Source organism: Boeremia exigua, assembly GCF_020726555.1.
Source record: "Boeremia exigua strain MPI-SDFR-AT-0100 chromosome Unknown C7974scaffold_1, whole genome shotgun sequence".
In the NCBI taxonomy this organism is placed as follows: domain Eukaryota; kingdom Fungi; phylum Ascomycota; class Dothideomycetes; order Pleosporales; family Didymellaceae; genus Boeremia; species Boeremia exigua.
In genome coordinates this window covers 1,108,416-1,131,010 of record NW_025763518.1, presented here as the reverse complement: position 1 = coordinate 1,131,010, position 22,595 = coordinate 1,108,416, and the positions used below count along the sequence as shown (strand labels likewise).

The window sequence follows — 22,595 nt, the reverse complement described above, 5'->3', positions numbered from 1 at the left end:
GACGTCTGGTCCCCTCGCGTTGAAGTTGTCGAATGCGATGTGTACGTATACGTCCAGTGTGTTTGAGAGTAACACCAAGATCCGGGCACGTGGGCGGAGAGGTTTTCACAGTAACATACGCAGGAAATATTGCTTGAAATAGTATTCTGGATCATAGTCCTGCTATATACGTGTCTTGGGTATCAAATTTAGTCCTGCTATTATGTATGAAACATTTATTTCGTCATCTAATCATCTACTCATTCCATTCATCTTAAATAGACCCTATGCTGTCACAGTGGCCGTCACCGTAGCAGTCACAGTCTCCTTCTCCTTCTCTGTCACCGTGACGGTGAAGATCTGACTTGGCGCAATCGGCGTGATAATCAGCGGGCCCTCAGACGAAGAAACAGTCGGCTCCGGCGCTGGCGCGGGTGGTGCATCGCTCGGGGGCGCAGGAGCTTCTGTAGGCGAGGGCTCCACGTTCGTGACCACGTAGGATGTCTCTGATGCGACAACGCTGGAGGCAAGCACCGAAGATGAGACAGCGGCGCTGGACGAGGTCGGCAGAACGCTGGGTGTGGCAGAAGGTGTTTCTGATGTGCTGGGCGCGACGGACGACGCGGCTTGTGTTGATGAAGAAGGCGCGGCGGAAGGCACAATGCTTGGCAAAGATGGCAACGGAGTCGAAGATACAATTGACGATTCTTCGGGTGCAGATGATGGCGACGGCAAGACAGTTGTGTACTGCGTAACAATGACGACAGGCGGCACTTGCAGCGAGGTCGAGGGCAGATACTCGGCTGCAGGTGATGGCACAGCTGATGATTGTATCAAGGAAGACACAGAGGCAGCAGCAGTAGGATCGACCGTCGAGCTTGAGATCAAGGCTGACGTGTTGGACAACAGTGTGGAGGATAGTGCCAAGCTTGCGGAAGGCGATGCTTCGGGGGCACCGGGCGTGGGGAAGACGGTGGTGTACAGCGTCTTCGTCACAACAAGACGAGATGATGCTGTCATAGTTGTGTTCACAGGAGGCAGCGCTGACGACACCTGCGTCGGGTACTCGGCTGCTGCAGAGCTGACAGGAACTGCATCAGTAGAGCTTGCCACAGCGCTACTGATAGCTGCTGTGCCTTGAGGTGCGCCGGGATGGGTGAATCCAGGCATACCGGTCCCATTCTGGGCAGGCTGACCTCCGGTTGCGGATGCAGTCGCGCTAGGAACGACCAAACTCGAAAGCACCGAACTTTCGATAACAGAGCTGGCAATGATAGGACTAGTGGCGATAATGCTAGGCGCACTGGAGGTTACTGCTGTGGGTTCCTCGGGCGAGTACGTGAACATTGGAGGCGCGTACGAGGTGGCGCTCAGCGCTTCACTCTCTACTTCTGCCTTCGAACTCGACAAGCCCTTGGCAGGGAAGGTGTTCAGCACTTGGCTTTCCGCGGGGATGGATGACGAAGCAGCATCGTATGCTGGTGTGGCGCTTGACTGGGCCGCGGAGGTAGGGACAGGTGCGGGGGCGGTGATGTACGAGGTTGACAAAAGGGTTTCAAGCGGTTGTGTTGCGATGGCTTGGCCATCTGGTAAAAGGAATGTGACAGCAGGTGCAGTCTGTGTAAAGACAGTCGGCTGAATGGGTTCGATAATGACAGCAGTCTCGGCGTTGGCGTGTAGTTCGCTTGGGGATGGTAGTAGTGATCCAGAAGGTGCAAATGTAGGTTGCGATGAAGCAAAAGTGCCCTCGGTAGCGGGTACTAGTGTCGATGAGACTTCTTGTAGGGGCTGTGATGCCTCTACGGTTAAAGAAGCAATCGATGTTGCGTTTGTGTAGCTGGAAAATCTGCTCGAGTCAGTCAGGAGCATCACATGTCGTTGATGGACAACTCACAATTGTCTCCTATGACCTCTTGGCAACGGGCCCGCAAGAACAACAGAGGATGATGCTGCCAGCAGCAAGAGAGAAGAAAAGCGAGCCATCTTTGATGATCGCGTGGATTAAGAAAGAAAGAAAGTGGAGAAGGAAGAAGACGCGCGCGTTTGCTACTGGGCAAGAGCAGAAACAGAAGAATTGAAAGTGATTGAGGAAACAGACGATTATGAAGGCAACGATCGACGGAACGAAAGCCACTACACTGAAAAACGGAATAAGAAATGTAGGAATCGTTCGACTCAGTCACTCGACAGCGCACAAGTCTAGAGCTCTACTGTCCGAGACTCACCGCTCGCAGGGGTCTTCTCTGGTTTTGAGGCATCGATACCCGCTTGAATCTACGTTTGGGCCGACAATAGCTTCTCACGTAGTACTGGCCCGTTTGGCCTCATATTAAAGGCGGTACCGGGTCGTTTCCGAGCAGACATGACTGCGGTTGGAGGAGTGGTTGTCGTGCGTCGAAGCAGGAACCCTGACGTTTCATAATGGAGCTACTAAGTGTGTACTGTGTCCGTGTGTGAACCAATCAACCGGCAGCACGCCAATGCAGCCTCGCGATCTGGGCGGCTCGCCGAACAACGATATCTCCTCGAAGGCTACGCAGGCGATTAACCGGCTTGCGGCGTTGCAGTGTGGCTCATCGACCTTCGATCATTTATAGATTCGAGATTCGGCATTGGGACTTGAGGTCCGCCAACGCGCTGCAGCACAAACTCATATCGCATGCGCCCACACACGCCACGTAGACAGCAGGCCTTTGCCCAAGCAGGACCCGCAAGACACGAGCACTGCATGCGACAGCGAGAACGTTCTCGGGGCCACGATCCTTCGATGCGCCCAAGCGTTGGCCCCCGAGAGCACCGAACAAGATCCAGGGACGCGAGGACTGTTGGAACGTCATCTTCGAGAGCAACAGCCCATCAAAGGGTAGTACGACCCAGATGTTATAGTCTCCCGTTGCTCCAGTTCAACAATTAGAAGCATCGTGACCTCAATGTCGAAGTCTGCAAGTGAGTTTGGTGTCGCACGTGCCACTCCTTGCACGTTGCTGTGGTGATTTCCTGTAGCGAAGCGGTCAAAGCAAAATACGGCGTAGGTGCTAGGATGACCTTCACACCCTGTAGATCGAACCGACGTCACGATACGCTGCGTGTGTTGCTTGCTTTTACGCGTTTGTGCATTTGTATTTCTTCCCTTGCTGTCGCGCTCGCATTATAATATTCCCCGGCGTAAACAACATGAGCGTACGCGTCGTTGCACGGATCAGGCCACTGCTCAAGCAGGAGCTCGACAAGGACACCATCGTCACCGCAGAGGCCCTTGATGGAGAGACCGTCCCGACAGTCGTGCGGCTACCGAGCCCGAAGAATGAGGCGGAGTCTTTCAGCTTCCAATTCAGCTCGGTGTACGAACAGGAGGCGACGCAGCAGCAGCTGTTTGATGAGGAGAGTGCGTAGTAATCGTCAGACGCGTTTAGCAGCTTCCTAACGCGTCTAGTCTCACCAACGGTTAAACACTTGTTCAATGGCTTTGACCTGTCCATCTTTGCGCATGGCTGCACCGGTACCGGCAAGACACACACAATGCGGGGAGGGAAGTCGCTGGCCGAGCGTGGCGTGATCCCTCGACTCTTGAGCGCCATATACAGGCGGTGCAAGAAGATCGAGAAGGATACTGCTGGTGCTACCCAGGTCGAGGTCGCGTTGGAATACTTTGAGATCTACTGCGACCGCGTATACGACCTCTTCGAGCCCCCTGAGAAGCGCACACCGTCTGGACTTCCAATTCGCGATAACCGTGGGAAGACGGTTGTTGTCGGTCTGACTGAGAAGCCATGCACAACGTTGAAGGAGTTTGAGCAGTTGTATGATCAGGCGAACATGAACCGTTCGACCTCTGCGACAAAGGTACAGTACAACTGCTGGACAACTCTCGGCAGACTGCTAACACAATATTAGCTCAACGCGCATTCCTCACGTTCGCATGCCGTACTTTGTGTAAAGATCATTCAGACCACCGAAACCTCTGTCCGTGTCAGCCGAGCATCTTGTATTGATCTCGCGGGTTCTGAAGACAACCGTCGAACGGAAAATAACAAGGAACGCCTGATCGAAAGCTCGGCTATTAACAAGTCACTCTTTGTACTCGCACAGTGTGTTGAGGCTATGAACAAGAAGCAAAACAGGATACCGTACCGAGAATCGAAGATGACAAGAATCCTTGGGCTTGGACAGAACAAAGGTTTGACCATTATGATACTTAATCTTGCGCCCACTCGTGCGTACCATCTCGACACCATCAGTTCTCTGAACTTTGCGAGTCGCACGAAGAAGATCGAAGTCGCAGAGGTCGAGAACGACCCGGTCCTCAGAACCATGTCGAAGCCTCTGGCGGTCACGAGCAGCATCGGAGGAGTGAACGTTAAACGACAACCTCTGCGGGCTTTAACAGCAGCGGCCAACGTCAACGTGACCGAGACAGGAAAGGAGAAGAAGGGAGAGAAGCCTGTCAAGGCCTTTTCTGTATACTCTGATTCCCGCAAGCCTGTCTCACGTGTTCCTACTCTGACTTCTCAAAACCAAGGCGTACGACGGACGGAAGTGCAGAAACGTACGGCAGACGTGAGCAGTACATTTGCCACACGACCTACAAAGACATATCGAGCGGCTGACAACACTTCACGAGCTCGTGCTGTTGAGATCGGGATGACGAAGGAAGACATTGAAGCACTCATTGCACAAAGATTGGACGAGCGACTTGCCGAGAAGGCTTTGCAAGACGCGGCGGCTGCAGCACCAGCTATTTCTGATGAACTCCAAAAACGTCTTGACGATCTGGAACAGCGCATCGACGCGAAAGACGATGATGAAAAATCACAAGGCTTGCAATTTCTGCTGATGGCCAAGCAACATCATGCACGAGGCGAAGATGCTAGCGCTCTCCGCATGTACCACTTGGCCGAGCCGTACTTCCCTGGCAACGAAAAGCTGCAGGCGAAGATTAAGGGGCTGGAGGATCGGATACGAGCGAAGCGCGAAGAGGGGCAGAGACACATGTCAGCGCCCGTTGCACCTACGCCTTCTGCACCTGCACCTGTTGCGTCAGCACCTGTTGCGTCGGTATATGTTGCACCAGCGCCCGTGTCAAACCGTATGGCACCCTTGAAGTCAGACAAGAAGGTGTCCCGGCCGAAGATGGTGTTCCGTGATGATGCCGAATCTGAGGATGACGAGTTTGCACCAGCGCCCCAGTCTGACCACGATGGCTCGTTCGCATCCGAAGACAGCTTCGTGGAGAAGCCAAAGGCAGTTCGCAAGCCCAAGAAGACAGTGAAGAAGCTCCCTATCTTCCGAGACGACCTAGATGCACGCGCAGCTCCTGGCGAGCAGACCCCCCGGACCTCACACCTACTAAAGATCATCAACAGCCGCGACGTAAACAAAATCAAGGCGCTAAAGGGAGTCGGGTCGAAGAAGGCAGATGCTATCGTGAATTATCTGGTGGAGATGGACCACGCTGAGATACAGGATTTAGCCAGTTTGGCTATGTTAAAGGGTGTGAGTGGCAAGACAGTTGAGAACATGAGGATGGGATTGACCGCTGTTGGTGACTATGACTTCTGAGCTTTTGCTCAATCTGCATTCTAGCGTGGCGTTTTGAGGTGTTAGGAGACTTGTATTGAATAGCATGAGCGTAGAGCATTTGCATTGGGTTGGCGTTCGCATGGCGACGGAGATGGCGCCCCTTCGTTTGGTTTAGCATAGCACAGATAGCATAGATAGCACGAATAGTATTACATTATCCCGTCTTCGCTTCTTTTTGGGCCAGGTCGTAACCAGCGTTTTTGAATGTTCTAACGGACGCGCTGATGTAGCAGTGTTGTGGTGGGTACCGATTCGAAGCTCAGGCAGGCCATCAAAACTACAAGATGAAGACTGTAACGAAGTCCACTGGATCTTTCTTGTCGTCATCAGCTGAGGGACCTTACGGAAATGACATTCTAGCTGAGGACATAATCGTCCGTGTACACCCAATCTCTACTGTAGCGTACGAGGTATTCGGATGGGGGGAGAGTCCATATTCACTTCGCAGAGGTGGGAGGTATAGCATGCAACATGCACAACTGGTTCATTTTTACCAGTCAGGGTGAAATATGTAAAGACGTGTTGCTCTATTGCGTTGAGGCCTTGCGTTTTGCAGTCCGTTGAAGCGATCTCATGATGCCGAAGTTTAATCACGAAAATAAATTATCCCTCCCCACTCCTAGCAGATTGTGCCCCACTATTGCCCACAATATACGCCCCGTAGCCTGCCGAACAGGAGGAACCCACGTAACAAACCTCAATGTGTAGCACCATCAGGACCGGCATCCCCATCCACCAAGAGAACTAATCTTGGTACCTATATGTATTTTCGTATTTATCGGCCCATCATCCAACAGTGGCGCAACCACCAACTTGAAAGTACAAGTTGATCCTCCGTGGCGCAATTGGCTAGCGCGTCTGACTGTTATCCGCATCTCGCTTGATTGCACATCAGGAGGTTGAAAGTTCGAGCCTTTCCGGGGGAGATAACACGCATTCTTTTTGTCGTTGCATTGTCTGCTAAGACCGTGGCTGCAACTTTTTACACCGAGGATGGGTTCACAATACATTTATTCGGCGTCTTTGAGGTAGGAAGATGTAGTGAATGAGCACGAGCGACGTCAGTAGCATCCTCATGTAGTATGTCTGGTATGAGATGACCAACCACCATGCACTGAAACACGCCACGGCGAGTTGGCAATCGTGCCACTTTGAAAGGTTTACTGAATGTGCACGATATGTCATCAATCTCATTAGCACTATTGTCAGTTCACACTGGCTAAACCAAATCTACACTGGAATCCAGACTTAGAAAGGCCATACCCATTCACCAATCTCCTTAGGATCTACGCCCTCATGGAAGGAGTAGTTCTTCGCGCGGATCTGTTCGTTGAGCATTGCCTCACGAGCAGCCGCACCCTTGTTACCCAAGCCAGGAATTCGGTCGATAGCGTTAATTGCCAGACTGTAGCGATCGGTACCATTGCGAATGGCCAGCTCGAGTGGTGTGTCGATGTTGCCCTTCTCCCGATAACCACAGACAAGAAGGTTCTGCTGACCTTTGCGGCCGTACGTTAGGCGATGGATCAACCAGGGGTACGAGTGGAAGTTGAAGACGCAGGGGACGTTGTCTGTGAAGATTGCTTTCCACTCGTGTGCTTGCAGACCATGAGGATGCTCGCTTGCATCGATTAGCTTGAAGAGATCGACGACGTTGACGAAGCGGATCTTCAGCTGTGGCAGGTGAGTGCGAAGTAGAGCGGTAGCCGCAAGAGCCTCGTGGGTAGAGACATCTCCACAAGACGCCATGACGATATCTGGTTCTTCGCCTTCGTCATTAGAAGCCCATCTCCAGATGCCAACTCCCTTGGAGCAGTGCTCAATGGCCTGGTCCATAGTGAGGTATTGCAGATGCTCCTGCTTGTCTGCAACAATGACATTGACGTAGTTCTCACTGCGGAGGCAATGGTCCATAGTGGAGAGCAGGCAGTTGGCGTCCGGGGGCAGGTAGATGCGCACGACATCAGGACTCTTGTTCGCGACCACGTCAAGGAAACCAGGATCCTGGTGCGTGAAGCCGTTGTGGTCTTGTCGCCATACAGTAGCGGTGAGAAGAATGTTGAGCGAAGCGACCTTCTTTCGCCACTCAACCTCGAGACACTTCTCGATCCACTTGCAGTGCTGGTTCACCATACTGTCAATAATGTGAATGAAAGGCTCGTAGCTGTTGAGTAGACCGTGTCTTCCTGAAAGAACATAGCCCTCGAGCCAACCCTGTAATTGTTAATATTACGCCCTCGGCTGCAGTTATTATCATACGTACCTCGACTGTGTGTTCAGAGAGCATCTCCATAACACGTCCGTCAAAGGCGAGATTACCACCATCTTCGTCTTCTTCAAAGTAGTCGGCCAGCCATACCTTCTTGCCAGCCTCGTAAATCTTGTCAAGCTTGTTGGATTGAGTCTCATCGGGTCCGAAGACACGGAAGTCGTGAGGGTTCTGTGCAACAACATCGCGGAGGAATGTCGCAAAGTTTGCCATGCTGCCCAACCTCGACACACCGCCCTTATTGACATCTACGGCGTAGCTGCGGAAGTCTGGTACATGCAGCTTCTTCTTGAGTAGCCCACCGTTGGCAACAGGGTTGGCACTCATACGTTTGTTGCCCTTGGGAGCTAGCTCTCTGAGTTCGGAGATGAGCTTGCCGTCCTTGTCAAAGAGCTTTTCAGGCCCGTAGCTACGCATCCACTCCTCTAGTTTCTTAAGACTCTCGGGGTTGGTGAGGACATCAGTGATTGGAACCTGATGAGCACGCCAGAAGCCCTCAGAATAGTGGTCGCCAATCTTGCGAGGGCCAGTCCAGCCCTTCGGTGTTCGGAGAACGATCATAGGCCAGCGAGGCCTGAACGCCTTGCCTGAGTCACGAGCCTCCTTTTGATATTCCCTGATCTTTGTGACACAACGCTCCAGCGTGCCCGCCATGGCCTGATGCATTGAAGGCAAGTCGCTACCTTCAACAAAGTAGGGTGTCCACCCATATCCGAGGAAGAGCTGTTCGAGCTCCTTGTGGCTTATGCGAGAGAGAATTGTGGGATTGTTGATCTGCTCACGTTAGCGCACATCCGAGGATACTAAGATGCCCTGCAGCTATGCCCTTACTTTGTATCCGTTCAAGTGCAGCACAGGCAGTACAGCTCCATCAGTGATGGGGTTCAGGAACTTGGTCGAGTGCCAACTCGTAGCTAGGGGACCGGTCTCAGACTCGCCGTCGCCGACCATCGTGAGCGCAATCAGATCGGGGTGATCGAACACTGCGCCAAACGCGTGAGAGATTGAGTACCCAAGCTCTCCTCCCTCGTGCAAACTTCCAGGGGTCTCCGGAGTAGCATGTGAACCGATACCACCTGGGAAGGAGAAGTACTTAAAGAACCTCCTCAAACCCTCCTCATCCTCCTTCTTGTCAGGATAAACTTCAGAATAAACACCCTCAAGGTAGGAATTTGAAAGGACGGCAGGCGCACCATGACCGGGACCAGAAATAAACAGAGCGTCCAGGTCATATTTCTTGATGAGGCGGTTCATGTGGATGTAGGTGAAGGACTGACCAGCGTCAGATCCCCAGTGACCTAGCAGTCGGCGCTTGAGGTGATCCAGTGTCAATGGCTGGCGCAAAAGAGGATTCCTTCGCAGATAAATCATGGCCAAGCACATGTACATGGAGGCATTGAAATAATCGGTCGTCAAGCGTAGTTCTTCGTCAGTAAGCGGTGTCTCGTTGACAGAAGACCTTGCAACACCGAATGGGGATAAGCTCAGGTTTTCGACATCTTCAGTGAGCTTCTCGGGCGCAGGAGCCGCGGCTGTTATCATTGAATCCATGTTTGCTGTTGTCTGTGGACGCCAACGGGCGACCGTGTGTTCTATGTGAAAACGCGTTCGATGAGGTAGAAGGTGGAAATGGACAGGAAGAGCTCAAATTGTTGAGAAGCTTGTCAAATTGCAAGCTCAGGGTAAAGTTAAGAGTCGAATGGTCAAGCGCTGGGCCACCAGCGTTATTTGTATACCACGGCTTGCTCGGTAGCTGGCGACGGAAAGCTCTCCTGATCCATTATAAATGCCATGCCATTGGCCATTAGACGACTTAGCATCGCTTCTGCAACAAGGTTTCATCATAACGTGAGATTTCCATCGAATTAGAGCTGGCTGCTGTTTGCGTGCCTTGCTGCGTCATGATAGCACGATGACCTGATGCACGGAAACGGGCGCCGCTAAGACTCTTTGGATTTAGGCTGAACCGTGGGCTTCGCGAAAGGATTCCAGCTTCAATTACATCTGCTCATGGCCTTATCATGACCGTGCCGACGCCGAGCTTATTTGTGCAGATTTCCCACCCACACAAGGTAGGCTGAAGGAGAGCGTGCACTTCGAGAACAGAGTGCTTTCGGATCTGCTGTCAGAACAAGCACATCGAGAGCCTGGCGCGCCGGTGGCGTTGGCGCATCCGGCTGCCCCGCGCCTCCAAAAATGGACACATAGAGAACCGAGCTGCCTCTCCTAGCAACCAAGACGTCCCCTCTAAGGTGGGAGCGTTGCATTTTTACGGCCATGGAAGTTTAAGCAGGATCCGGGAGAGCGAAAACGACGGCTGACACATCGACATCCCCCCGGAACTTCGCTTATTCCATGGCAGAACTACGACGAGGGTTCTGTGACCGTGGATCCAACAGGCGACGAGACAACGCATTGAAGGACTTTCAATGGGTGTCAAGATGACGTCAGAGAATGGTAACGCTCGCCAGCTTATATCACATCGCTTGAGAACAAGTACCATTGTATTTGTCCATCATTCCACATACGACCACAGGACGTTGAAAACAAGTTCTCCTGCCCAACCCGCCGTCTGTCCTGGTACACGTTTCGAGGGCGCTGTGGTGGGCCTTCCTATTTTTAGTCACAATTGTATAGGCCTTTCTGCTCTGCGACACAGACGATTATAACGCGTCCACACCTTAAACCGCATTACGACAGCTGTAGCTCGCAATATAATAGTTAGTGGAGATTTTGATACACACTTAGATGCAAACGACACCCTACCTCGATAGGATGAAATCTAAAACGCCCCCTTTGCGGGACATATCCTTATCAGCACCCTTTGCTAAGACTGAAACATGTCATGGCGTGCGAAATGCGTCAGCCTAGTAACTCCGCTCCACATAGCAAATAGAGATACAATAGACATAATGTCTTTCGTCTCTTGTTGCTTTTTTTTTCTTTTAAAAGTCCGACTTCCCAGCATCATGATATACGACAAGCTCGAAAAACGGCACGATACTGCATCCTCAATCACAGGTGAGGACTATCTCTCTCTAGCAGAGATTGGAGATGACGAGAAGAACTGGGAGACTACGCACAGAAAGTCAGGACTGAATAGAAGGACGAATACGTGGTTCAAGACAGCGGCGAGATATGGCTGGCTTGCCCATCTGGTTCTTGTGCTGGTTAATATATCGCTGTCAGTTTTTCTGCTGCGTGACTTTCAGCAAGAGAATTCTTCAAGTACAATGCAAGTGGGGAGCGACTTTGCTGGGACAGGGCCTGATTGTAAGATCTATTCGGAGCCTTGTTGTTGAGATTTACTGACATCCCTTGAAGTCCCGACGAAGATCGTCAAGTTCAATGCAGACGAATCATTCGTCCCGAAGAATGCATCGGAATTTTTCTCTCCTGGTGTGACTTCACGATGGAATACCATGATGCCAGGTATGATCAATCGTCATCTCGTGCTTAATACACGCTGATGCTTGTGCACAGCCAACGCAGGCTGGGATACCATAAAAACAGACACTTTCTTCACAACAACTATGACACATCAGCTTCATTGTGTTGTAAGTTACTGTTTTCTGTTCCCCTTCTCGGTCCTCCCTAGGCCCCTTGCACACCTTTTCACCATAATTCCCACTAACACCACTACAGTTTATGATGACCAGAATCTACTCCACCCTCCTCACCAACAAACTCAATTCCCTCCCCGAAGACTACCACAGCCACTACCTCCACTGTGTCGACTATCTGCGGCAAGGAATAATGTGTTCGGCAGATTTGACAATGGAGCCGCACGGGCCGGAGGATGCGGATGATAATGGGCCGTTAGATGGGAGTTGGAACGGTTATCATGGTAAGATACTAAATCCTAAAGGCAATGCGACTCTGAACGCAGGGTCATTTCGAAATGGCTGGTATGGACGTCTGCTAATACTCCGAGTAGTATGCAAGGATTATGGACATGTTGTTCCATATTTAGAAGGTAAGCGGAGGATAAGCTCGATATCACATTATTTACTAACCATGGCAGAACAAATTCATAGGGGGATTAGACAGGTGTTGCCAATTGACGATTAAGACTACCTATAGATCAATTGCACCAATCTCAAACTTTGATAGCAATCCAACATACCAACGAACATGGCAGCCCGGCCCAGATTTGTTATCTGCACAGCATCAGCGAATCTTCCTCCCTGAAGCCCTCGCAACCTTAGATTCCTTCTAGTCTCTCTCACGTTTCCTTCATCCGAGTTCGAAGAACTCCAGTACTCGCCCACTGAGACTGAAACCCACAAGTGTGTCAACACAGGGCGTGACTATATGCACCTCCAAAACGCTAGACTTGTTGAGTCCACTTAAACATGTCGTCTCAAGAGAACCCTTTCATGACTACAGCTCAAAGACGCTTTCTAAGCTTTTCTACCGACTATACCTCTCTATTACGGGTTGTCTCGCGTGGAGATCACGATGCTTGGGAAGTACTATTGAGCTCTTGCGTTGACAATGGAATTGCAACTATTAAACGCAACACTGCTAGTTCACGCGGTTGAATTTGGCGAGCACCGGTGTGTGTCAACTTTGATTGACTACGGACCAGACATTAGTGCGATGAATGTGTATTAGGAGCAACGGCTCCGCGGCCCGCTTGCAAATCTAGCGAAGGTACGGCTATGTCAAAGATTCTTGACAATAATCACACTGGAATCAACGCTGTTGACTTCGACAGAGAAAAGGGCAGCCGTGATGTAGCGATGGAGAGTAATTACATGCACCATGACCTCGGTATGGGGCATTGATCGACGGTGTGAGGCATGCACGTCGCGCAAAGCATGCAAGACGCTTTTTCCACGACTCCCCATCACTACCGGATGCCTCGACAACAGTAAATACGCGAAAGCACTCAAACAACAGGCTCAACACAATGGAAGTTGTGGAGATGAATACCCAAGATATCGAGCAGGAAACTCCGCCAGACAATGTCTGCATTGCGCCTTCAATCTACGAAGACGACATCCTCTATATTGGCTAACGGTTCAAAATCGTTCATTTGTCCCTTTTCTTTTGCGATATTTATCAGGATCAGATGCATATATCAGTGCTTGTAAAATGTGTGGACCACCCCTTCCATGGAACTGGCCTCTCGTGAGGCTTTCTAATTAGCTACTTCTACCTAGTTTGACAGGTGTAACAGTTCTGCAGGGCAAAAACGTGGTCTCTGGCCACTTATAGAGCTGCGCGCGTGGTAGTACTATGGTACACACTATAGAGTCCTATAAAAGGGGTGGTCCACACATTCTAGCAACGACTGTGGTAGAATGTGCAACTTCAAACCACAATATAAATTTAACGCTGATCTAGTGTGATACATACGACCATAGGACGTTGAAAACAAGGCTTCCCGTTCGCTCAGCCCTATTTAAGCAACGTACCGGTGGATTAGTACTCAGGTGGGTGACCACTGGGGAATCCCCGCTGTTGTATGTATCACACATTCTTTTGCCTTTTGTTTTGCACCTCAGGAGGTGTGCTAAGATTCGTAACGCAAGTGGCGCATAGAAGCTGCGAACCACTCAATCTTGGCAACAGCAATTGCACCCCTGCTTTGTCGTGACGGAAGTGTGTGTGACACCATATGCATAGGTCCTCTCTTCTTGTTCCTTTTGCCGGTTTGCGGTGATGTGACGTTGTTTAGGTGTCGGCTGAGGTAATAAATTAATGTGCCATTTTGCAAATGTCTCAACGGCATACATACGTCGACTAGCCAAGCGGTCTATAACAGACCACGATTGGACAAGAGCGCTATAATGCAAAAATAGCTATAGATAGGGGTCACACCACTCAGCGGGGAGGGTCAGACTAGGTACGTTTTTATTACAGTAAAGGTGTAGATAACAGCTTCTAAACAGATCGCTGACGGTCTGAATGTCTGCCCTAGATGACTACTATCGCGAAGAGATACACAATCACCCATTTATACTTTCTAACGAAGTGTCTTTGATTCAGATATCTACAAGTAACTCCTCTAAGTGTCAACGGAGGCTATGCTTCGCTTGTTTATGTCTTGACTTGAACATCAGCCCACATATATGTGGGTTGACACATAGGTGATGAGTGACTCAACTAGCAACCCTGGTAGAGGAGAACAGACGCAGCACGCGTGATGGCGTTGCAAGATGAGTGCGACCCACTTACGATGCCCTGGTGATGAAGTTTCGTTCCAGCGCAAGCGGAGGTATAATAATCCGCGGTTGGGTAAGGGTTTCCAGTGCCCTCCCTCCACAAGTATCCGCTGTAGATGAAGTTGCTGGGGATGACACAGAGGCCGCATCCAAAGTTGGTTCGCGTCTCGATGTATCCTGCAGTGCAATCGCTGGAGCTGAAACCAATCCATTGGTTGCCGCCGGATCGGGCTTCCAAGTCGACGCCACTGGCGGCAGCCTCCTCTTCGAGGTCTTCGGTGGTGCAGTACTTGATACTATTGAGGCCTGACCAACCGGTGGTATCGTTGAGTGTAAGGTATTCGGCGAATTCCTCGGGTGTCCAGCCAGGACCGCCAGTGCAAGCAGCCATAACGCTGTCGCCGAAGATGCCCATTGCAAGAGCGGTAAGACCAAGGATGTTCTTGATGGACATTTTGATGAGTGTTCAGTGTCTGCACGATTGTTAGATCTGATTCTGATGCTCTTGCACCGCGGATTCGAGAGTGATGTCTTACAAGATGCTTTGAATCAGGATCTGTGAGTTGCAAGATGAAGAGCAATTCACAACAGCTTTATATCTCGTTCATGAACGAGCTAGAGCCTCTGGGACCCATACTGAGTATCCGCATTCTATGTATACAACCACAGCGCCGGGAGCTCAGTCATACCTGGTGCATGTTGTTGTCCCACTCGATATTGTGCAAGGCGATCACCGAGGTACGCCGCAGCACGTTTCTTCCGCCTATGAGAGATATGATCGTCCCTGTCATTGAATTTTTTGATGGTAAAGGAGGTCAGACCATGAGGCTGCGAAGGCTAGGCTGAGGTGCTGGCAGGTATAGACGTCCGTGCTATACTCCTACTAAGCTCCACTCTTCGTAACTTGCTTACGTGCATCATTGAGATGGTGTGAAGACTGAGAGCATGTCGTGTAAAATAGTACTTCAGTTGCCTGTTTGAGCAATTGATAAAAGTTGAAGGGATCTTACGAAATAGGAAGGCTGCATGCTCAAGGATCTGTGCTCGGGTTAATAATCACCCAAAGCGGTACCCCCCCCACAGCTTGCGCGTTATCGACCAACCATTTACCCAGCCTCGCCAGATTCTGCGTGGTTTACTAGACTGCAAGTACCTTCATCAAGGCAGATGAACACGATGCACATTGTACGATGTGCATGCTCCATAGCGGAGAACATTCCAATAAGGTAGGCTCTGACCTAGTATGACAGCCGTAATACATGACGGTGGTCGTTGGAATCGTTATAATCGTGTTGAAAGGAGGTCGCTCAGGTGGTTCAGTACAGTGCCCGAAAATGTTTCGAGGTAGAGGCCGCACGATTGACTGCGAGGAGGCCATATGACCTCTAATCACTCTGTACTTTGCGAAAAGGAGTCGACTTGGGTTTCTCTAATACGAGAATGAAGCCACATAGGCAGGAGGTTGGGTATCCCTGACTGGAATCGCGTTTCAGTACTGTTGAGACGATGTGAGAGATAACTGACAAGCACCATATTCCGCTAAAAGACCAGGCCGGGTTTGGCATTGAGAAGTGTTGCTGTACTTAGATGAGCCAGCGCCCCGAGCAATAGCTGCGCTTCGTAATCCATATCGCGAGAAGATGTTTCCCGTTACCATTTATTCCAAGACCAATTCAATCACTTGGTCGTACCAGACGGAGAAGGACCAAACCAAAACTCACCACCGTAAATGGGCATATGTTTGAGTTATCACTTCGTTGAATTCTGGCTTATTTCATTTTGCGTTACTCATACGATGCATCATCCATCATCCTTTCCCGTGCGCCTGTAATGCTGCGATACCTACTTGTGGACTGCTTGTAATTAGCGCGACTCAGCATTGAAGCTCAGCTAGACTTACAGATGCCCTCCTCAGCCTTGGGCTCAATGTTGACTACCTCAGCTGCAGTCTTCTTAGGCTCCTCGACATCCTTCATAAAGGGGAAGGTCAAAACCTCCTTGATGGAGTAGTTCTGGGTCATGGTCAGCAAACGTATCTCTTAGTAGCATCCCGGAGATGCTTTAGGGTGATGAAAACTCACATCAGTGAGGAACATAACGAGCCTGTCAATTCCTAGTCCCCAACCGCCCGTAGGTGGTAGTCCATACTCGAGCGCTTGGCAGAAGGTCTCGTCAATGAGCTGTGCCTCGTCGTCACCTGAGCAGCCGTTAGCTAGAGACTCTTCAGCTTGTGTCTTACTCCAGCGACCTACCAGCAGCCTTTTGGTTCGCCTGCTCCTCAAATCGCTAAATCCGAGTCAGTACGTAATATTAACCTTGTCAGATAGTGGTCTTACCAAGCGCTGATCGAAGGGATCGTTCAACTCTGTGTAAGCATTGCAAATCTCTGTCGCCGTCGTCAGCATGATCTCTTTCCAGCTGTCATAACGAAGCTGGCTCTCGGCAGCTGAATCATCAAATGCTTTGAACCAGTTCATCGTAACACATCAGTGTGCTTACCCTTCTTGCAAACGAAAGCCTCAAAGCGCTCGCAGAGACCAGGAAGATCGCGGTGGTACTTGGCGAGCGGGCTCATAACCTACGAAGTAAGCTTAAGTCACACGTCATAAGAAGAGAGATTACGAACCTCTGGATGCCCAACGATGAATGTCGGGTTGATAGCGGTTTCCTCACTGCGGCAAGTCAGCGTGGAGCTTCATAGTAATGTCGGGAGATACGCGCATGAATTCTCCGGTGAGCTTGTCAATCATCCTGGCGTTGGTACGTGGCTCTGAGCACTGCACGTTCATCTTCTGGAGCACCTTCTTGAGGAATTCGTTGGTCTCGGCGGTGTGCAGCTGGTCAGAGGGAGGGAACTTCTCGCCTGTGGCCTCCTCAAGTGCTGGGATCATCTGAATTGCATGTTAGTCTGAAGTCCCACAGCAGGAAGGCGGTACTTGCCTGGACTCTCCTCCATGGTCGTGCCCAGTTAACCTTGTACTCTTCTCCACTCTGTGTGTGGAAGACAGTCTCATAGCTGCCCGTGACCTTCTTCACAAGTTCCGAAACCATCTCTTCCGTCATGTCCAGCAAATCGTGGTAGTCAGCGTAAGCCTGTAGCTCAGTCAGTATCTGTTGTAGTTGACGGCTAAGTAAGTGCCGGCTTACCATGTAAAATTCACACGTTGTGAATTCCTATTGAAAGATTAGCTGAGTTTCGACTTGGAATGGCTTGAAAACTTGCGGGATTGTGCGTGAGGTCAATGCCCTCGTTCCTGAACTGTCGGCCGATCTCGTAGACTCTGTCAAGTCCACCAACGACAAGCTCCTTGAGGTAGAGCTCGGGTGCGATGCGCAGGAAAAGTTCCATATCGAGCTCATTGTGGTGAGTCTTGAAAGGTCGTGCGGTAGCACCACCGGCGATCTTGTTCATCATGGGTGTCTGGACTTCAAGGAAATCGCGCTCGTCAAGGTACTGGCGAACTGCCTTGACAATCTGAGTCCGCTTAACGAACGTGTCTCTCGTAGAGTCGTTCATAATGAGATCCAGGAATCGGTTGCGGTGTCTCTGCTCCTGATCCTTGTAGCCGCTATCCGCTGTTAGTGACATGTATGTTATTACCATTGCATGGATGCTTACAAGTGTTCGGTCGGCAACATTCTCAGGCAGGGAGTCAGCAGGATGACCTCCTGAGCGAAAACGCTGAGGTCTCCACCATCCGGGCGGCTGGCAGGAGCGGTCACACCAGGCCAACCAACGACTCCGATGATGTCTCCACGCTGAATGTTCTCGTGCTGCTTCTCGAAGGAAACGTCGCCCTTTGCGTTCTGGAGCTGGCACATGACCTGTACAGTCTTTCCTTCGGCCTTGCAGACGTAGAAGCGGAGCGCGTTAGATGATGAGCGGATCGACATGACCCTCAGACCAATTTGGGTCTTGACATCCTTGAGCTCCTCGCCTCTCTTCAAGTCCTTGTGGTCGAGCAGGAAGTGCGGCAAGCGGGTGTTCGCGTGGAACTTGTGCGGGTAAGGATTCGGGTCTTTGGACTTCCTCAGGGCATTGATCTTGTTGCTGCGGATCTCGAAGTACTGGTTCGGGTTCCTAGCATGATAAGTGACAAGGTCGAATGTCGCGTGGTATCAACTTACAGCTCGACCTCGGCCTCTTTGGCCTTACCCTGAGCCTTGGGGCGCTCCGGCAGCTTTGCAGCCTTCTCCGCCTTCTTCTTCTCGACCTGATCCAGTCAATTGGCATTCATCTTTACGTCACGACCAGACGAACCTCTCGCTGCTTCTGGCGCTTCTTCAGCTCGCTCTTGGACACCCTCTCACCAGTGACCTCGTCGAGGTGGAGGTTGGGCGCAGTCTCGGGGGCAGCAGCGGGCTGCGCAGGCGGGTTGGTGTCGGCCATGTTCGCGGTTTTGGCAGTCGCGTCTCTATGTGGGGTAATGAGCAGCTGTGTCTCTGCGAGGGACTATCTGCGATGTATAGGTCGCAGATGGGTCCTCTTATGACTGTTATGTATGGCTCACCTTCAATCGTGACCAAGATTGGTTTGGGTGTGTATGAGTCGTCACGAGAGCCTGCAGCAAAATGTAGGAGTGCGCGAGTGAGTCGTGCTGCCCCGCGGTGGCATAAATTTGACTGCCGAAGATCCACCGCTCTCCCTTTATCGCAACAGCAGTGCATCGTCATCTTGACATGATGGAGATCTGTTGGTCAGGCTTTTGTTTATAATCAGTAATGTTTTACCTGATCTTTTGTAGTCTACCCTTTAGCAACTGTTGATTCTTTTGCGTTCACGTCCATCAACGACTTGTTCACCAGAATGGCGTCAGTCTTGAAGCAAATAGCAACGGGGAATATCTTTCCACGAGCGGTCGACGCGTTAGGTTCTACCCTATGCGTCTCGTATGAAATAGTAATGCCCCCAAACTTCCAGACCTGAGCCTCGTACAGCATAGAGATTCAGTGTGTAGACGTCTCTATCCAGTAATCAAGTGTACGAAAAGGTCCATGTTTTGCGATCACACGTCTCTACGTTCCCAAGTATAACTGTAGATAGACTATCATATAGCAAGTGGAATTTGAACACCTGCTGTGGGTATTGCCTATTGACTTTGGCGTGTCAGTCCCAGAACACCTATACAACGACTTGTCTAACCCTAACCCTAACCCTAAGGCCGTGCTGCAATCGACAGTCCAGCAAACTTACCCGATATAGCAAGCGTCAGCACAATGACGTCACATGCCTTACCACATTCCTACACACGGAACCATCTTGCCACGGGCACGCACACCGTCCATTCCCTTTGCAGATGTCAGAGAGCGCAGACCAGCCCCAACAGCTCATCAACGGCGAGCTGAGACCTATGTCCGGCATGGAGACAACGGGTGACATCCCGGTCATAAAGAGCAAGGCCGAGTATCTCAAGGCCGTCATGTACGAAGGCGTACGTTCCACACACTTCCCTTCCTAATCTTTGCCTGCCGCTGATCACGAGCTCAGGTCACCGTCCTCGAGGGCACAGCAACATGGTGTGCTCAATGCAAGGTGATTGCGCCAGAAGTCGCCAAGATGGTTAGCGAGTACTCAAATGTGAAGTTCTACCTCTACGACGTCGAGGAGTGTGAGGACGTTGCGCAGGAGTTGGGCGTCACGAGTATGCCGTCGTTCAGTATTTTTAAAGATGGCGACATCCAGGATGGTGTCACGGGTGCGAAGCCGAAGGAGATCCGGAAGAAGATCGAAGCGTGCTTGTGAGTGGCTGTGAGGGACTCGAAGAGGTGCTGTTGAACTTTTGAGGTCGTTGTTAAGGTTGACATTTGCCTGGGGTTGCGATGGAGGTCTTCGACGGGATTAAGATCCTGAGTCGTTCTCAGCGTCTCTTACATTGCTTAGTATCTGGCTTGAGCGGCTTGTTGCTGTCATTGTCATTTAGATGTGAGGCGGTCAAAGTCTACCAGCTCATGAAAGGTCGTTATTTCGATAACGATTATGCATTACGTGCTGATTTACGCTAAATGATGTGCTGTGTAAGTAATATACTCGAATGTAAAAGTCCATATATAGCCGCCCATGTTCAATTACTATCCTCAGCCCATCCTTCAACTTAGCCAAATCCAGGCACCGAAGCCAAGTGACTGAAAAAGTAGAGCTAGGACGCCTAAAGCCATGCCACTGCCCACTCTGTTCGCTGCTTGTAGTCCGAAGTCGCCCACCCATCCACTGCCTACGCCAAAGAAAATCCACAGCAGAGCTGCTAGGGCACTTGTTGCCAGGATCAGCGCAAGGGCTACTAGGACACGGAGAGTCGAAAGTGTGTGTACGAACTGGACCGTTGTAATAGCGTCTGCCGGAGAAGATACTGGGTGGTGTATAACACTACCCTCCTTCCCATCCACGCTGTCTTGACAACTTGCGCCCGACGTCTGCGGTCCTGAGGAAGGAGATACATGAGATGTGGCCACACGTCTCGCCCAGTGAACCCAAGTGTATCTCGCCTTGCCTGTTCTTGGGTGCTTGTAGAGCTGCAGGAGCTTATCCTCTGTGAAGGTTGCATCTTCCTTGTCGGCTCCCGCACCGAAGGCTAGAAGCCTGTTCGCGCCCCCCGCAAGCTGAGTCGGCATTGCCTGAAAGTCACTCCAAGAGCTACTCTGACAGAGACTGATGTACCGTAATTTCTTTGCGCTAAACTGTCTCTTAATCCATGAGCCAGTGAGCTCACGGTGCGCTGCTTGCAGGCGTACGGCAAGATATGTGTCATCAAAATCGATATTCTGGTGGCGGTCAGGGCCAGGAGTCGAGAAGTCGCTTGGTATGATGATTCTTGCTCGTCGTCGACTTATATTTTTACTCTGCTTCTGCAGGCTTAGATGTAGCACGCTTTCACGGCAGTGCATGTCGCCATGGGTGTTTTGTGTCCGAAGAACCCCTTGCGCTTCGGCGTTGCGGTCGAGACGGCTGCGTAAGTCATACTCTTCTCCGCTTGGCATCAAGCCGAGAACGTGTTTCCCTTTGATATCAGAGTCGTTGGATCCTTCGCCACCAAAACCACTATCTCCACCATAACCGCTGTCTAATCGACCGTCTAGGTTGTGACATCGTGGTCTTGTTACAGGTTTTGGGAACTCTTTCTTCGCTGTGAAGGGGTAGGGTGTCTTGACAAAGTGACTAGGCAGATTGTTGCGGTCCTTGACAGAGATTGGTGAGAGTCTGATGTGCCTTGTGTCGCTGAAAGATCTAGCTTTAGGGAGCTCAGTACCTGTTACCGAGTACAAGGAATGACCAGAGATCTCGGGGATCGAAGCAGAGGGCGACAATGCGTTCAAAGCTTGCATTGTGGTAAGATGGGCATTGATGATGGAGTCTGCGATGACGCTGTCCGAGGTGTTCCGGCGATGGCGATTCTGGACACCTTCGTGTAAGACAGTTGCTCCACTCCTCAGGTCGACGGGATATGGCTTGGTTATCTGTGTAGACTGTGTGACGGATTCTCGGGATGCGTTGCTTGTGATTGAGCCGCGGGGTGTGCTGGCGTTTGAACCGTGGTTGTGAACGACTTTCACGTGGGCTTTTTCCATCCGTGTGAGAGAAACATGCCTTGCTCTCTTTGGTAAATCATTGCCTTCACCATGCCCGACCTCAAATCGTGGTAGTGCTGTCAATCCTGTTCTTTCTCGACTTCTTCCCCTAGAGCCGCGCTGTTGTCTGACTGGGGAGTGTACCAGACTGCCCAGCCCCAATCCGACATCCCCGTCCACTGAAAATGTTTGCGTCCTATCTTCGTCGTCCGCATCCTCCCACTCAGACCCTGACGATTGATCGTCGAAGAAATCGGCACCAGGAGACATGCCCCGCTCCATCGAGTTCCCGAGCATAGGGTGCACCGACCCTTTCCGCTCAATTGAAGGCTCGACGATGTTCGGTGAAGATGCAGGACTAGTTGAAAGTCTTGCAGCTGGATAGTTGACGATCAGAGTTTGAGTTGCACTCGGCGGCCCTGAAGACAATGGCAGAAGCGGCAACACTGGGTGCTGTTCAGCTCGAGACATCTTCAGCTTTGTGTCGTCCATGTTGAGTGTTTGTGAAATACGTTCGCACGTTCTACTTTTGGATCGGGAACTGGTACACTCTTCGTGATAAAATCATGCCGATTTGCTCTACGAGAAGAGATCGCCGCCCGACCGTGTCGCTTTCTGGAACAGGGAATCAAAGATTAGTCGCGGAAACAAAGAAGTGAATATGATAAACCGCAGGGGTGTTACGAGCATGATGAGAGTCGTCAGCGGGAGATCGACCATAACAAAGCAGGAACGTACGTAAGATTGCAGATCTGGTTTCGGAGATTCTGAACCCGAAACAATGGTAAAGTCAGGCCGTGGCGTGGAATGTATGTCCGAATGTGGTGTCAAGGTTGCCGCATTCCGTAATCCTCCCTTGGAGGAGTGTTCACCTGCGGTGTCAGCAGGCAAACTAGTGGCTGGACTAGAAGTTGAATGCATATTAAGTGCTCGTCTCTGATTTGAAAACGTCCTATTGTGACCAATGGTACATCCTGATCTAGAAAAGCCCTCCTCTATACAGTACTAGGGCAACAAAGAATCGAACGCCA

At 50.9% G+C, this 22,595-nt stretch overlaps 8 protein-coding genes and 1 non-coding gene across 9 annotated transcripts; 4 read left to right on the top strand and 5 right to left on the bottom strand.

The window, feature by feature from the left end:
* Nucleotides 1-129: 129 nt before the first annotated feature.
* On the bottom strand, nt 130-2,392 carry C7974DRAFT_382444 (uncharacterized protein). Its single transcript, XM_046140677.1, has 2 exons — nt 1,874-2,392; nt 130-1,825 (listed from the first exon to the last, which is right to left on the bottom strand). The coding sequence occupies exons 1-2, from the start codon at nt 1,960-1,962 to the stop codon at nt 265-267; spliced, it is 1,650 nt and encodes a 549-aa protein (XP_046002634.1). The 5' UTR covers nt 1,963-2,392; the 3' UTR covers nt 130-264.
* Nucleotides 2,393-2,923: 531 nt separating this feature from the next.
* Nucleotides 2,924-5,721, top strand: C7974DRAFT_348308 (kinesin family protein-like protein). Its single transcript, XM_046139408.1, has 3 exons — nt 2,924-3,364; nt 3,413-3,822; nt 3,874-5,721. Exons 1-3 carry the CDS (start codon nt 3,154-3,156, stop codon nt 5,536-5,538), a joined length of 2,286 nt encoding a protein of 761 aa, XP_046002633.1. The 5' UTR covers nt 2,924-3,153; the 3' UTR covers nt 5,539-5,721.
* Nucleotides 5,722-6,355: 634 nt separating this feature from the next.
* C7974DRAFT_382440 (XFP N-terminal domain-containing protein) lies at nt 6,356-9,699 on the bottom strand. Its single transcript, XM_046140676.1, has 3 exons — nt 8,660-9,699; nt 7,823-8,602; nt 6,356-7,773 (listed from the first exon to the last, which is right to left on the bottom strand). The coding sequence occupies exons 1-3, from the start codon at nt 9,377-9,379 to the stop codon at nt 6,808-6,810; spliced, it is 2,466 nt and encodes an 821-aa protein (XP_046002632.1). The 5' UTR covers nt 9,380-9,699; the 3' UTR covers nt 6,356-6,807.
* C7974DRAFT_t19 lies at nt 6,390-6,485 on the top strand. The gene has a single exon. It is a non-coding gene; the product is annotated as a tRNA-Asn (tRNA).
* A 1,098-nt stretch (nt 9,700-10,797) lies between the features above and the next one.
* Nucleotides 10,798-11,899, top strand: C7974DRAFT_407591 (uncharacterized protein; the record flags this gene model as incomplete). The annotated part of the gene is made up of 6 exons (XM_046143250.1): nt 10,798-11,101; nt 11,153-11,260; nt 11,312-11,385; nt 11,474-11,675; nt 11,766-11,804; nt 11,853-11,899. The coding sequence occupies 6 exons, from the start codon at nt 10,798-10,800 to the stop codon at nt 11,897-11,899; spliced, it is 774 nt and encodes a 257-aa protein (XP_046002631.1).
* A 1,894-nt stretch (nt 11,900-13,793) lies between these two features.
* Nucleotides 13,794-14,678, bottom strand: C7974DRAFT_8695 (uncharacterized protein). The gene is made up of 2 exons (XM_046147420.1): nt 14,538-14,678; nt 13,794-14,474 (listed from the first exon to the last, which is right to left on the bottom strand). Exon 2 carries the CDS (start codon nt 14,453-14,455, stop codon nt 13,943-13,945), a length of 513 nt encoding a protein of 170 aa, XP_046002630.1. The 5' UTR covers nt 14,456-14,474; nt 14,538-14,678; the 3' UTR covers nt 13,794-13,942.
* Nucleotides 14,679-15,887: 1,209 nt separating this feature from the next.
* C7974DRAFT_429869 (uncharacterized protein) lies at nt 15,888-18,391 on the bottom strand (the record flags this gene model as incomplete). Its single annotated transcript, XM_046144668.1, has 13 exons — nt 15,888-16,013; nt 16,083-16,198; nt 16,254-16,287; nt 16,338-16,387; nt 16,501-16,579; nt 16,628-16,669; nt 16,719-16,892; nt 16,942-17,094; nt 17,149-17,175; nt 17,225-17,570; nt 17,621-18,082; nt 18,130-18,215; nt 18,263-18,391. The coding sequence occupies 13 exons, from the start codon at nt 18,389-18,391 to the stop codon at nt 15,888-15,890; spliced, it is 1,824 nt and encodes a 607-aa protein (XP_046002629.1).
* A 970-nt stretch (nt 18,392-19,361) lies between these two features.
* On the top strand, nt 19,362-19,744 carry C7974DRAFT_298762 (thioredoxin-like protein; the record flags this gene model as incomplete). The annotated part of the gene is made up of 2 exons (XM_046137710.1): nt 19,362-19,433; nt 19,490-19,744. The coding sequence occupies 2 exons, from the start codon at nt 19,362-19,364 to the stop codon at nt 19,742-19,744; spliced, it is 327 nt and encodes a 108-aa protein (XP_046002628.1).
* Nucleotides 19,745-19,947: 203 nt separating this feature from the next.
* Nucleotides 19,948-22,449, bottom strand: C7974DRAFT_8532 (uncharacterized protein). The gene is made up of 2 exons (XM_046147385.1): nt 22,303-22,449; nt 19,948-22,179 (listed from the first exon to the last, which is right to left on the bottom strand). Exon 2 carries the CDS (start codon nt 22,054-22,056, stop codon nt 20,089-20,091), a length of 1,968 nt encoding a protein of 655 aa, XP_046002627.1. The 5' UTR covers nt 22,057-22,179; nt 22,303-22,449; the 3' UTR covers nt 19,948-20,088.
* Nucleotides 22,450-22,595: the final 146 nt, after the last annotated feature.